The sequence below is a fragment of the Neofelis nebulosa genome, chromosome 2 (genome assembly GCF_028018385.1).
Source record: "Neofelis nebulosa isolate mNeoNeb1 chromosome 2, mNeoNeb1.pri, whole genome shotgun sequence".
Classification (NCBI taxonomy): Eukaryota; Metazoa; Chordata; class Mammalia; order Carnivora; family Felidae; genus Neofelis; species Neofelis nebulosa.
The window spans coordinates 213,747,898-213,761,802 of NC_080783.1; the positions used below are offsets into that span (position 1 = coordinate 213,747,898).

Sequence of the window (13,905 nt, forward strand, 5' to 3'; positions counted from 1 at the left end):
GCACATGGGATTCTTGGTGCCCTATAAACGTCAAATTGTCGGGGCGCCTGGGTGGCTCAGTCGCTTAAGCGCCAGACTCTTGGTTTCAGCTCAGGTCATGATCTTGTAGTTCTTAAGCTGGAGCCCCGTGTTGGGCTCTGCACGGATGGTGTGGAGCCTGCTTGGGATTCATTTTCTCTCCTTCTGTCTCTGCCCATGTACTCTCTCTCTCAAAATATATAAACTTAAAAAAAAAAAAGTCAAATTGTCTTGGTCGTGTACAGAAATTAGGAAAAGAGGGAAATAAAGTAGTAATTCGCTCTTCGTAGAGAAGAGGGGAGGCCAGAAGTGAATTGACAGTTCGGGAGTAGAGGTGGGGAAAGACCTTTAATTTAACCACCTCTGATAAAAATATTCTTCACGTGGACTTTGAGCACAGGATGGAAAACCAAGAAGCAGGGAAGGCCTAGCAAGGACAAGAGCAGCGACAGGGAGAAGTGTCTGTCCAAACGTGGCTGCCGAGGTCCGGGGAGGAGGGGCTGCTAGGAGGGGAGTGTGGTGAACCGCGCACACGCTCCTGAGGGGCCACTGGGACACGGCGGGCTCTCGCAGAACGGAACTGACAGACAGTGCCGGATACACAGAAAGTGCCCCTGGCACTCAGGAAACCAGGGGACAGGATTGAACGGAGACCATCTCTACTGCTGGTCGAAGGGTAACTTAGAGCAGATCAACCAGAGACAAAGAGAATCCTGTTTCTGGCAGAGCAAAGAGAATGACAGATGGCACCAGGGAAGCCAGCCCCAAGGTCTAAACATCTACAGACTCAGTATGGATTTCACTTCTTCTGCTGGGTGTCGGGGAACCTGTCGGTGGGGCGAAGTCCTACACGCAGCCCTTCAGGCATACAAATGGATCCTCTGCCTCCTGCTACGGACAGCGACAATGACAGCGGACAGGGGACAGCGGTAGCTGAGGGAGCAGGTGCAAAGCATCAGCAACTGAGATCGCACAGTGTTCATTGGAGGGGAGAAACGGAAGACTGGGAACTGGGTTGATTTTTGCTAAGATCCACAGGACTAAGGTGGGAGTAGATGGACCCCTGGGGACGAAGCCTTCTTGCTGGCAGAGCTCTAGCAGGAGACAGCTGAGACGCTACATCTACTCTGTGATTTTTCCATATTAGAAAGAGAGCAAAGTAAAAGCGAAGTGCAACTCCAAAGAAAGAGCACCGTGGGGACAAAAGCTCGAAGGAGACAGATGAAGACATTTTATTCTGATGTGTTACGGTTACAATGAGAACTTCCAAGTTCCAAAAGTCCAAATAAAAATAGAATTTTACAAATTAAAAAAAAATACAATTTATGTACACAACAGGATTAGCTAGTATTACTATACAAACCAACAGTGCAAACAGAGAAAAGGAAGCTGCTACTGTCGAGGTGACCAAGGTCCACGGAGCTGTGAGGCAACACTGTATGTACATTGACCCCGCAGGGCCCAGGAGGGCGCTTCTGGCCTTTCCAGAGGCTTTCTGGTCTCCGAGGGCCGCGTCAGTATGCGATTTTGCATCAAAAATGTCATAGAGTTGGTTGGGTCAAGCAAGCAAGTGTCCATCTCAGCCAGGAACCATTAGTTAATCAAGGTCATGAGCAAATCATCCCCCAGAGCGCAAAGGTCTCACGGTCGGGAGGGACTCTCGCTCCCTAGCTCCCGATCACCTCAGCTGGGGAACCGGAAACACCAAGCACGAGATGAAACACAGAAAACTGTCTCCGGCCACCCCCGTGGTCCCCCTGTGGGTTCTGTTTATGGACATGCCATCCCACCCGGAGGCGATGGGGCTGGTGATGGGGGAGATGGTGACAACGTGGGCTTCTCACTGTCAAAGGGGTGAGGCTTCCAGTTACTTTGTTATAAGTGGGGCAGTCGCTGTCTTTGGGCTTATCTGGGAGGGGCAGACGCCCACAAAGGACAGGAAGCAACGTGCCTTTCCAGAGGGAGTCTGGGTCGGTGGCGGCCAGCGGATGGAGGGAGGCATTTGCACGGTGCCATCTGCCCCTGGGCTACACCAGTGGGGCCAAAGTATCTGGTGACTTAAATGCAAGGCAGTGTGCACTGCGGGGCGGGGGGGGGGGGGGGGGGGGGAGGTACATTCCAACAGCATTCACCCAGGGCGGCCTTGAGGCAGGCAGCTGGCGTCCCAGACCCCCAGAGGCCAGAGGTCCCTCCGCAGCACTTTAGTTCTGCCAATTCCAGGGAGGGATGGGAAGGGGGGGTTGTTCCTGTGATGGGTGGTCCTGATGTTTGCCTGACTCGGGGAACTGCTTTCTTTCTTAATAAAGGGAAAGATTAATGTTGGCCAAGCTCTGAATGCTGCCTTAAAACACACTGGCAGCCGGTTAAACACTGTCACAGTCAGAAGGGCTTGCCTTTTTTGGTCCTTGTGATTCCCCCAACTAGTTATTGGGGGGGGGGGGTCCCATCCACATCTCACAAGTCAAGTGCATCCAAGGAAACTGAAAAATGTACAAGTTAACGTACTTTTGGTCAAAGAGGCAAGAAAACGGGAAGAACGGAGGGGGCCGCAGTCAGGTGGGAAAGACCCTGAAAGCAGCCTCCTGAGTGAGCAGAGTGTGCTGAGCATAAGGCCTGGGCCGGCCCGGCCCCGACGGATGGACGGATGGACAGAAGGACGGAAGGACAGACGGACGCCCACCCCCAGGCAGAGGGCAAGAGGTGTTGCCGAAGCCCTGGCGTCCACGCCCTCAGGCATCTTCCACAATTTACAAAAATAACTTAAATGCGAAGGAATGGGCGTCTTGAGTCCCAAAGCGCGTCTGGCCCAGGGCTGCAGGATGGGCCTCGGATGGGGACACAATAAGGGGAGAGCACGGGGGTCGACAGGGGAGAAGTGCAAATACCCGACGGCAAGTGCTCACTTTGGGTGCCCAGTCAGAGGACCACCCGGCCCGGAGGGAGGCAGGTCACTGACAGCCAGAGGCCTCCTTCCTAAGGTTAACGCTATAGCCTCAGGGCCTGGTCCTGCCCACCCTGGGGACCGGTTGGCAGCAGGGGGCTGAGAGAGGTTTGTGAGGGGCACACACCCTCCTCCGGGAAGAAGCTTCATCCTGACACTGGCTTCTCCAGCTACATCACGTTCCTGCCGAGGTCACTGGCTCAGGGCTCGCTTCTTTCTGTCTGAGACACAACTGTACCACCCCCCCGGAGTTAGGTACAGCAGTTTGATCGTGGGGCGCCCTTTTAGCTAACTTGGGGTGGCGGGGGGAACGCCAAGATCCTCCTGCTTCACTAGGCTGCTTCACCAGGAAGACGCACGTAAGAACTGAAGGAAAGTTAGTCAATGCAGATCAAAGGGACGAGGGACGGAGTGGAGGAGAGAGAAGCTGAAATGTTAAAAACTAGGGGGGGGTTGTAAATCCGGGCGTATGGTCAGACTTATCTCAGGGACGATCAGTGGGACCTTAATGCTTTGTGCTTCTGGAAGGCGCCGCTCCCCCGGAGACCGCGGCCGCAGGGGTGCGCCCAGAGCAGCCGCCTCCAGAAAACAGGTGCTTCCTCCAAACGAACTGCTGAGCACATCGAGTTAAGGGTCCCAACGAAGGAAGACCTCCCCGAAAGGGGTCATTTTCTCACTGCCCAATCCCTAAATTTGGGAATTCACTTAATTTTGCGACTGGCGCTTGCCCCAGTGTCTGCCTTGGTCAAAGTCCCTCCTGTTACGATTTAAGGCAACAGCTGGGCTCCCTAGGAAAGCAGCAGGAAGGGGCGGGAAAACTGCTCTGGGGGTTACTCTCTGGGGGGTGAGGCCTGACGTCCCCTCTGGTCCTGGCACTAGTGGGGTGGAGGGGCCTGGGGCCTGAGCCGATGCTGGACGGCAGGAAAGCAGTGAGCAGGAGACAGGAAGATACTTGCTGAGAGAGTCAGGCAAGTTCACGCTCTCCTGGTGCAATACCACCCCCGGGATGTCTGACCAACGAAGTGTTCGATGATTGTAGGCTTTCCGAGCGAGTGGGTGTGTGGGAATCTTCCGTGCCCTGGCACGGCCCCAGCCAGCCGTGGCGGCGGAGCATGAGTGAGCTGCGCCCTCAGGCAGCTCTGGGAGAGGGTGGGCTGGCCACCCTGGCCCATCAGATGGTCTGGTAGTGCTGCCGTAGTCGGGCGTGCAGAAACTCGAACGTCAGGTTGTGTCGAGTGATGATCCCAACGATCTAGAACAAAGAGAAGACCCACGTCACCTGCAGAATAAATTCACTGGGGCAAGAACAGGAGCAAAGGGAGCTTGCCCGGTCCTTCACAGTAGGCGGAGGAGACAGAGACCGGGCCTGTAGAGCGCGGGGACAACCCGGTCACGCTGTGCACTTCAAGGTTACCCAGTTTCCAGATGAGAAGGAGATCAACGTAACCAGGGCTTGTAAACTGGAGGCCAATGGGACAAATTCACCCCCAAGAGGAGTTTTAGTCAGGCCAGCTAAAATCTGAATTTGAATGTCTTAAAAAAAATGTTTGAGACAGAGAGAGATTGAGAGAGAGAGAGAGAGAGAGCAAGCGAGCACAAGAGCGAGGGTGCACACGAGCAGGAGAGGGCCAGAGGGAGAAAAAGGGAGAGAATCCCAAGCAGGCTCCGAGCTGTTAGCACAGAGCCCGATGTGGGGCTCAAACTCAAGATCTCGGAGATCATGACCCGAGCTGAAATCAAGAGTCAAACATTTAACTGACTGAGCCACCCAGGCGCCCCTGAATTTGAATGTCTTTTGGAGCAAGGCACATGCTCCCTAACCTTCTCAGTTCCCACCACCCCTAGAGCCTGCCTCACACACATGTCCAAAAGGCATAGCTCAGTGCAGGCTTCCGAGAGGCCCAGACCCCGCTACAGCTCATAAATATGGTCTCTCAGCATCACCTGAGTCATTATGATCCTGTAATTTATAATGGGACTTATAATAGGAAATTTATAACAGGTCTTCGTCCTAGTCCCTGCCACAAGCTCTTGAAATTCGTGGAATGAAGTGATGAGAGTGAGAAGGTGTCTTTAATCATTCATAGCAAGCTCCTTTCAACCATACCTGAGTTTACGTGAATAACATGACTTTTAGGAAGCTCCTGAGGACACAGGCTAGTTGCCAGGGGGGCCAACCATGTGCCTACAGGATTGGATCTTCTAGCCCCACCCCCTATCTCGGGGGGTGGGGGCTGGAGGTTGAATCAATCACCAATGACCCATGATGTGATCAATCATGCCTACGTAATAGAGCCTCCAAGAAGATTCCTGAACTACAGCGTGTGGAGAGCTTCTGTGCTGGGAGGGCAGCGTGCTGCAGAGCGTGGACGTGTGGCGCCCCTCGCCACACACCTGTCCTATGCGTCGTCTCTTCCCATCTGGCTGTTCCCGAATCACAGTCTTCTATAGTAAACTAGTAATCGGGTAAGTAAACTGCTTTCTTGAGTTCTAGGAGCAGAGGATCACGGGAACCTCCAATCTATAGCCACCTAGCCAGAAACACAGATGACAACTGGACTTTTGACTGACATCCGAAGTGGGGGGAGGGGTTGGTAGGGCTGAGCCCTTAACATGTGCGGTCACATGCTACCTCCAGGTACATGGTGTCAGAAACGAGCTACGCCGTGGGACGCCGAGCCGGTGTTCGGAGACTCGGAACTGCCCGTGTGCGGAACAGGGACAGAAGTACAGCAGAGGATCCATCCAGAGAAACAGGTTTTTGTGACCGAGGCGGCAACACACATCTGTCACTCACGTGGGTACTCTGCACCGTGAAACGTGTCAGAACCCTCACTGCACTTGTGTTTCAAGGAACACGATCTGATCCCCCACAACTACACCCACGAAGAGCAGGCTGTGGGGTGCCAGCGTCTGCCATAGGATGCTTCTATTTAGAGAGGTTTCATTCCCCGGGGGTGGGGGGCCACTTGGCAGCACAGATCCAAAGTCTCAGGAGGGTGAACACCAGAGTGACATTTAACAAAATATCCCCCAACAGAGGACTGCTGGGTAAGTGGCCGACAGCCAGCCAGTGGAATGTTATCCAGCCAACTAAAATACCATATGCCGGGTTGGGGGGGGGGGGGGCGCGCCTGGGTGGCTCAGTCAATTCAGCGCCTGACTCCTGATTTCTGCTCAAGTCATGATCTCGTGGTTCGTGAGTTTGAGACCTGCATCGGGCTCTGTGCTGACAGCTGGGGGCCTGCTTAGGATTCCCCCGCCGCCCCTCCCCGTGTTTCCTCCCTCTCTCTCTCAAAATAAACATAAACAAACTTAAAAATATATCTATACTGTAGGCCAACAAAGTTTTCTGCCACGAAAAGTCATTTCCTCTAGATTAAACAAAGCATTAGGGTATTAAACAGTATAAACTGATAACATTCTCATTAAAACTTGATACATAAAATCTCTACTCCTAGATGCGGAGAAGAACGACAAAGGATCTACCTTGGCTAGACAGCGTGGCTACCTCTTAGAAATAACGCTTTGGTATTTCTTTTTGTTTATATTCTGCTTCTCTACATTTTCTCATATACGTCTTTTTAGCAACCAAACAATACTTGTGTAATGAGAGAAAAAAAATGGAGTTCTAAGAAGAAAAAAAGGAAAAGTCTGCAGCAATGATTACTAGTTGTACCTGGCTGTATCTTTTAAAACCGTTCGAGTGTTTTGCTTGACGTTCTCTCATTTAATGTTATAAATGCTCATCCTAGGTGGAGAGCAGAGCCCCTCCTCCAGGAAGTAGAGGCCCCCACGGAGGGTGACGAAAACCTGGAAACCTGAAACTGGACTGTGCTAAGGCTGCCGTGACACTGGCGACACCTGCTGGCCGAGCGGAGTGTGCGCGTCAGCAACACGCAGGAGGCGAAGGTCCTCCGAGGGCTGCGGAGGAGGTTCTGGCCCCAGGAACCTTGCTGGTTGGGAGGGGCGCTGCGGTCACGGGGTCCTCTCCAGAAGAGGCACGGCTGCAGGCAGACCGGAAGTCAGACTCACCTCCCCCACGGCATTCACCACGGGCAAGTGCCGCAGGCCCATCGTTCTGAACAGGTTGAAAACTTGAGAGACGTGGGTGTTAGGTGAAACGGTGAAGGGCGAAGGGTTCATGTACGGGGTGACGTCCTGCAGAGGGGACAACGCAAGTCACCGGCGGCCACCGCCGCCCTAACCAGGATGAGGCGCGAACGGCGCCGACCAGCTCCGCGTGGGACGGGCTGCTGGCCTCCTCTCTGGGGTCCCCGCCCCAAAGGGACAGCCCCGCTCACCACAATCATGCGTGGGTTCAGCAGCGTCAGGTCCAGGTCGTGGATGTCCGGGTACCGCGGGTAATCCTCAGCCATCTCGGCGTACGAAAGGCGAGGCTGGCTGGCGCTCTGCAATCCCGACCGAGACACTGTCCTTGCTCGGGCACAGCGACCGTCGGGGTCACGTCTAGGGCCCCTCCCCCTTTAAGTCCATGTCCCCCCCAGCCACGGCCCCACCCGGCGCAAGGAGCGCAGAACAGAGTGCTCAGCAGAGAGCCGCCGCCGTCTCCAGCCGGCTCCCCGCCAGCCCGCCACCCTTGCAGTTTCCTGATCTCTCGGAACCTGCTTCTCTTCACCTGTAAGATGGATGTGGCTTATTCTGGAGTCTAAATGAGAGAAGAGCTAGCCAATAGCTGTCGTGGGTTGACTTGTATCCTTCAAAAGATCTGAGTCCTAACTCCTGCTGCCTGGGAACGTGGCCGTATCGGAAACAGGGTCTTGGCGGATGTGAGCCAGTTAAGGTGAGGTCATACTGGATTAGGGTGGGCCCTAGATCCAATGACGGCTGTCTCTCAAAACAGAGGAGAGGATGCGGAGGGAAAAGCCCACGTGACAATGGAGGCAGAGACTCGAGTGACACATCCACAGCCACGCCGTGCCAAGGATGGCCGGCAGCCAGCACGGACTGGAAGGCAAGGAATGCCCCTCCCCCGGAGCCTCTCCAGAGAGCAAGGCCCGCTGACGTGTGGACTTGGTACTCCGGCCTTGAGAATCATGAAAAAAATAGATTTCTGTGGTTTGCAGCCACCCAGTTTGTGGCAACTGGATACGGCAGCCACGGGGAACGGACACGGCAGCCACGGGGAACGGACACGGCAGCCATGGGGAATGGACACAGCAGCTCTGTTACCATCCCTGCATTCTGAGCATCTTAGATTTTCCCTCCGCCCTCCCTGGGCTCCTGGGCCACCACCATTGGCACTCAGGCTGGGCATAGTGGCTGCAAGCGCCAGTCACTGCTCTGTTCTGATCTCTCTCCCCGGGGACCCCGCTCTCTCTGCACACAGCGTCTTCCACCCGCCGCCTGCCGGGCGGTACCTGCTCCGGCTGGTTTCTGCTCAGTCACCCAGCCCACCTCACCCCTCCTGTGCCCCACACGCCACCTCCACCCTCATCCAGCCAGGCTGTCCTCACCACAGACCGCTCTCCCCCGTGGCCCCTTTTGTCCTGCCCCACGCTGGCTCTCTTCCACAGGCCACCAGGACCACGAGTGACCTCAGGCTGGCCTCTGTGGGCAAGAGCCGAACCGGGAGTATCAGTTTGGAAACCGGGCCTCTGGGCAACCTTCAGGGTCTTCAGGTCGCCACAGGGACCACTTTGAACAAGACACCCCCTCCTACCCCTGCTTTTCTCCATAAACACCAAAGGAAAGGAAAAAGCAAATTAATGGGAAAAAACAGTATTTTTTGGTAACGTACGTATAAAAGTTCGCCCAAATCAGAAATCAAAGCGTAGAAACTATGTTAAGAGTCTGCAGGCTAGAAGGACACTCGATAGCCAGAGCACTGACTAAGGGGAAGGTGACTGGGAGAGTCCCCTGCGGCTCAGGGTCACCTGAGAGGCACGGACCGCGGCAGAGGGAGCCACAGGGCTGCACGCACCCTTCACAGCAGCCCGCTGGCACCTGGCCTCCCCAGCGGAGGCACAGAGACTGTCCTCCCGCCACCCCGTGCCTTCGAGAATCCCAGTGCAGACCAGAGACACTCACTGATTGACTTTCAGAGTAACAAACTCCTCGGACGAGCAGGGTGACCAGTTGTGACCGCAGGATCAGGCCGTGGAAGGTCAGAGGGCGGAAGCGCTCCTCCATGGTCCAGTCTTCGCTCGGGGACTGGTCAGGGTATAGGTTGGGGTAGGGAGTGTATCTGTTACATAAAAACCAGACGCTGCCTAGCACACCCTCAGCAGGACTGCTTCTTGCTTCTCCCCCACGTCCCCAACCAGCTCCCCAAATCCCCAGGAAGCTGGGGAGCTAACAGCAGAGCGCCGGCTCTTCCGGAGCCCGCGCGCTCACCTCCGCTCCAGCATCTGCTGCAAAAGGTCCTCCTTCTCGGCCGGCTCCTCGGGGACGTGCTCGTCACACACGTTCCGCAGCTCGCTCGACGGGTACGACTTCATGGACTGGCTCCGCCTGCGCTGTTCGCCGGCCCGGGTGACGATGCTGGACTTCTGTGCGTGGGCAGGAGGGGAGGGGACAGGTTTCTAGCGGGGCGGCCAGCGACTGCTGGGCACGGGCACACAAACGTGGCATGTTCGTAGCTTGGGGACTTGGGGGACGGTGGGGTCAAAAGCATAAGCCGACAGAGGAACTGCAAGGAATCTTCACGGTGGCTCAGGGGGCTTGGGATTGAAAGGAACCTCTCTGAGCCTCGGGGTTGGGATCTTGCGGTTTTCTGCCGGCCCAACTTCCCCACCCCTTAGGTTTGGGAGCAGCCCCTCCTCAACTCTCCAAGGGAGAGCCCCTCTCCTACATCAAGTCGTGGGGGGACCGTCGATGTATGTGGGCCTGGCCCCCAGAGCCAAGGGGTGGGCACAAGGCCTCCGTGAGGCAGCGGGACTCTCCCACTGCCTGGATTTCAAATCAGGAGCAGCGGCTGGCGTCCCCTCCAGGGCGTCTGCCAGCCGCCCGCACACCCGGCGTGCTGCTCCCCACTCTCCAGCTCTCCTGTCAGTCCTGCAGCCTCCGGCTTGTTTCTTTTTCTGTCTTTAAGTAGACCCAAGTCCATCTCTGTCATTGACAACTCTAGAGAGCCCCCTGCTACCACTTATACGCCATAAATCACGTCAATTAAAACAAAAGATCCGCCTACACGGATTGCCGGAATGAGAACGGACACATGTCCCAATGGCCTAACGAAGTCCACACTTGCTATCGTGTCTATACTCACTTGCTCGCCGCACGTAATGAAGAGGCTGATTGGCTGATTCTCCCTGCCGAGAGCCAACCAGGGCACCCCATCTACGGGCTGGCAGGCACGAGATGAGGGTGTGTGTCAAGAAACTGCCTGGTTGTCGCCCACCGCTCCCCTCGGGCTGCTGTACCTTGAATTTGATGTTGTTACTGATGAGCTGGTTGCCCTTCATGAACTCCTTCTCGTTGCCCCGGTTCTCCGTGACCACCGGGAAGGCGTGGTGGACCGTGGTGCGCAGGATGCTAACCAGAGACTGGATGCGGGTGTGCGGGTAGACGTAGGTCAGGTTGGGCTCCATGATGTCACTGGCTCTCAGTCTAGAGGAGGGAGGAAAGCCGTCCGGCCTCAGCAGAGAGCCCACAGCACTCGGGAGCGAGTCCCGGCGCTCCTGCACTCCTGGACCGTGGGGGTCCCTCTTCCGAACCATCTCTGGCAGCTCCTCTTGGGGCGCCTGGGTGGCTCGGTCGGTTAAGCGTCCGACTTCGGCTCAGGTCACGATCTCACGGGCCGTGAGTTTGAGCCCCGCGTCGGGCTCTGTGCTGACCGCTCAGAGCCTGGAGCCTGTTTCGGGTTCTGTGTCTCCCTCTCTCTCTGGCAGCTCCTCTGGATTTCTATCCTTTGCAAATGCCCTTCCCTGTGCCTGGAACGCCCTTCCCTGCTCTGCCAAACCGGTGGGCCTTTCCTCACCCCTCAGCTCCACACAAAATGTCCCCTCCCCACAGACCCCAACCACTTGGCCGGGTGATCGGCCATTCCCTCCTCAGCCCTCCATGGCACGCTGCTTGTGTTACCACTGAACTGGAATTAAAAGAAAAAAAAGCGCGGGGTGTCCTTTCACACCGGGGTGGCAACTGTAGGTTACAGATCAAATCTGGCCTCTCCCGCTCACGTACGTGTCATCTGTGCCCGCGTCTGCACTGCAGTGGCCGAGCTGAATACGTTACCAGAGACCACGTGGCCTGCAAGGCTGAAAATGCTATGTGCCCCTTTGCAGAAAGTCTGCTGATCCCTCTGTGGGACTCTCAGGGCTGGGTGGGATACCCAGACACAGGCGGCCCAAACCATTTGTGGGCGGATGGAGAATTTGGTGATTATGCCCAGAATAAGCACTGCTGATAGCATGACACTCATTAGGCACGTGGGACGCAGGCTGGTTCCCACTCAACAGGGCTCGGCAGACCCTTAAACGTCGTCACGACACAGGCCTCATCGAGAGACCCCGCCCCCCCTTCGCGTTTAACCGGAATGCCACAGGAGCCAAAGACCACCAGGAAGCAGCCTGCCCACCTCTGCCCCCACCAGGCCCCTCTGTCCTCCACCCCCGGGTCCCCGCCACACCCACATGCTTCCTGCAGTCCGGCCGCAGAACCTTAATTACCACCTCCCACCCTGATACAAACATCCCTTGGGCCCCAGAGTTTATAAATTCTGAAACTAGCACACGAAGACAAGGCGTGGCCTCACTTGTCCATTTCCACCTCTGTCTCCCACTCCAAAAGTGGTACACCTCGCAAGCCCACGTGGATGTCATAAATGCCCTTGTTGAAAAAGTCTCCCGTCCATTTGGCCACCTGAAACAGGAAACAAAGACTTGAAAAGAAGCTGCTGTGGGGGGCGGGGGGGGGGGGGTGGTGGTGTGGGGAATCTTGGCCGCGCACCTGAGAGAGGCCGGGAAGGGGAGCACTCACCATCAGAGTGATCATAATGGGGAGCCCATAAGTGATCTCGTTGGTAGACTCGATCAGGATGACCGTGAGGCTGATGGTCATGCGCACGACCCCACCCAGGAAGGCTGCGGCACCAATCAGGGCGAAGGTCCCCGAATAGATATGGCCCAAGCCGATGTAGCTGGGGACGAAGGAAACCGAGACCCTGGCTGAGGATCTCAAGGTTTCCACACCCGCGAGCATGTACGCACGGGCGTGCTCACGCGCACACACGGTACCTTTTGAGGACATTGGCAACTAAACGCCCAAAAGCGGCTCCACACAGCAGGGAAGGCACAAACAGGCCGCTGGGAACAGAAGTGCCATAGGTCCAACACGCGAGCAGGAAATAGAGGGTGAAGAACAAGGCCAGGGTGACAGGGCTGAAAGTGCCTGCAAGGCAAGGGCCACCCTGAGTCCCACCACCGGATGCCACCAAGGCCCACCGGGCTGCCCTGGCTCCTTCCAGATCCTTCCGCACCCCGCTGGTCCACCTCCGACACTGGAGGCAGAAACTCTGGCCTGGTCTGGGGTGGTATTACAAAGGAAAAGTCCCATTGCTAAGATCTGAGGGCCAGCGTGGCTGTGTCCGTGGGCCAACGGAAGGGGCAGAGAAATGGTAATTTGTTCCCTGCAGAAAAGAGCGATCGCCCGAGAACGGCAGGCTCACGGATTCTCACCGTCCTGGTGGAAAAGCTGAAGGATGGCAAACTCCTGGGGGTTGAAGAAGAGTGTGGCCATGTCATTGTAGGTCTCGTTGGGACAAAAAAAGGTCTTGATACTTGAATTGACATCTTCTGATGTGACCTGGGACACAGGAATCAAAAAGTAGGCACAAGGTCACTAAAGGGTCAATACACCGGACCAGGGCGCTCAGCGTCTTCAAGTGGGATGTCTCTGCTCAGGTTGAGAAAGTCTGGCTCGCAAGTTTTACCCAGAAATTAAACCTGTGGCAAAAACAGATCTCTAGCCACGAGCAGCCAACCGTAACGCTGTATTCCTTATGTTTTGAGGACGAAAGAATCGGGAGGAGGGCTCCCGAGTTACTACAATGACATTCGCCATGGATCTGCCTCTGCTTCCTCTCCTGGTGCTAATTTGGTAGGTGACACTGCCAGCAGCCTGACCCCAGAGCCCCGTGGGCTGTGGGAAGAGGAGGTGGGTGACAGATGAGTTGCTGGGAGGTGGCAGGTGATGGTGGAGGACAGGCCAGGTTCCTGCCTGACCCAATGCCCCGACTTCGGGTCCAAATGGAAAAAGCCTCCCCACTGCATTTTCTGCAGGAGAAAAGCCAGTTCCACACGAGGCCTGGGCCTGGAGGAGATGCTCTGCTCCTGGCCGTCTCTCCCTCCCAGGCCCGTCTGGCTGAACAAAACCCCAACCGGGAAAAGAGGTGATTTCTCCACGATTCAGACCTCTCGTTCTCTCCGCCATTTTGTGTGGGAAGAGGACATCCTGGTAGCGGCCTGACTCATCGGGGGACAAGGGCATTTGGGGTAGGACAGTCCCTGTGTTTTAGCTTCTGGTGCACAACGGTACAGGTGGGGTACTTAACACTGCGTGTACGGGTACACTGTTACTACAAAGTTCATCACAAGGAATGGATCTTGCCTGGATTCAGTTCTGTTGAGGACATTCTAGAGATGCCCTCCTGTGAGGTGATGGGTTTGCAAAGTCCTGCCAGGTGAGCCTGCCTGGGCGATACAGCTGGATGAGGGCCGCAGGAAGCAGGTCGGTGCCCCCTACTGGAGGAACCTGGCAGGGAGGAGCTGCCAAGGGAGAAATGTGTGTGTGACCGCGGAATGACCAACAGGCGTAGTGTTTCCCAGACTATGTCTAGAGGAACCCCAGTCCCGAGGGCTCCCAGGAAAGAGTCCTGCGGTCGAGTGCACCGAGATGCAGCACAGCACTTGTTGGAGATCAGGGAACCTGCTGAAGGCAGAGCACAGGCTCCACATGCAGAAGGACTGGCCTCTGACCCAGCC

General features: G+C 56.0%; 1 protein-coding gene across 2 annotated transcripts in view; it reads right to left on the reverse strand.

Annotated features, from left to right (window-relative positions):
• Positions 1 to 1,226: 1,226 nt before the first annotated feature.
• Positions 1,227 to 13,905, reverse strand: part of CLCN6 (chloride voltage-gated channel 6) — a 32,933-nt gene continuing 20,254 nt past the window's right edge. Inside the window, exons 14-23 of one of the 2 annotated variants that reach the window (XM_058719055.1) lie at positions 12,601 to 12,727; positions 12,160 to 12,313; positions 11,903 to 12,062; positions 11,679 to 11,785; positions 10,345 to 10,531; positions 9,317 to 9,471; positions 9,011 to 9,167; positions 7,264 to 7,371; positions 6,995 to 7,120; positions 1,227 to 4,211 (exon numbers count right to left, since the gene is read on the reverse strand). In XM_058719055.1, the coding sequence (XP_058575038.1) occupies positions 4,131 to 4,211; positions 6,995 to 7,120; positions 7,264 to 7,371; positions 9,011 to 9,167; positions 9,317 to 9,471; positions 10,345 to 10,531; positions 11,679 to 11,785; positions 11,903 to 12,062; positions 12,160 to 12,313; positions 12,601 to 12,727 (1,362 nt within the window). In that variant the 3' untranslated portion in view covers positions 1,227 to 4,130. Of the gene's footprint in view, positions 4,212 to 6,994; positions 7,121 to 7,263; positions 7,372 to 9,010; positions 9,168 to 9,316; positions 9,472 to 10,344; positions 10,532 to 11,678; positions 11,786 to 11,902; positions 12,063 to 12,159; positions 12,314 to 12,600; positions 12,728 to 13,905 lie in introns of those variants that run through there. The other variant, XR_009258409.1, reaches the window with a different exon arrangement.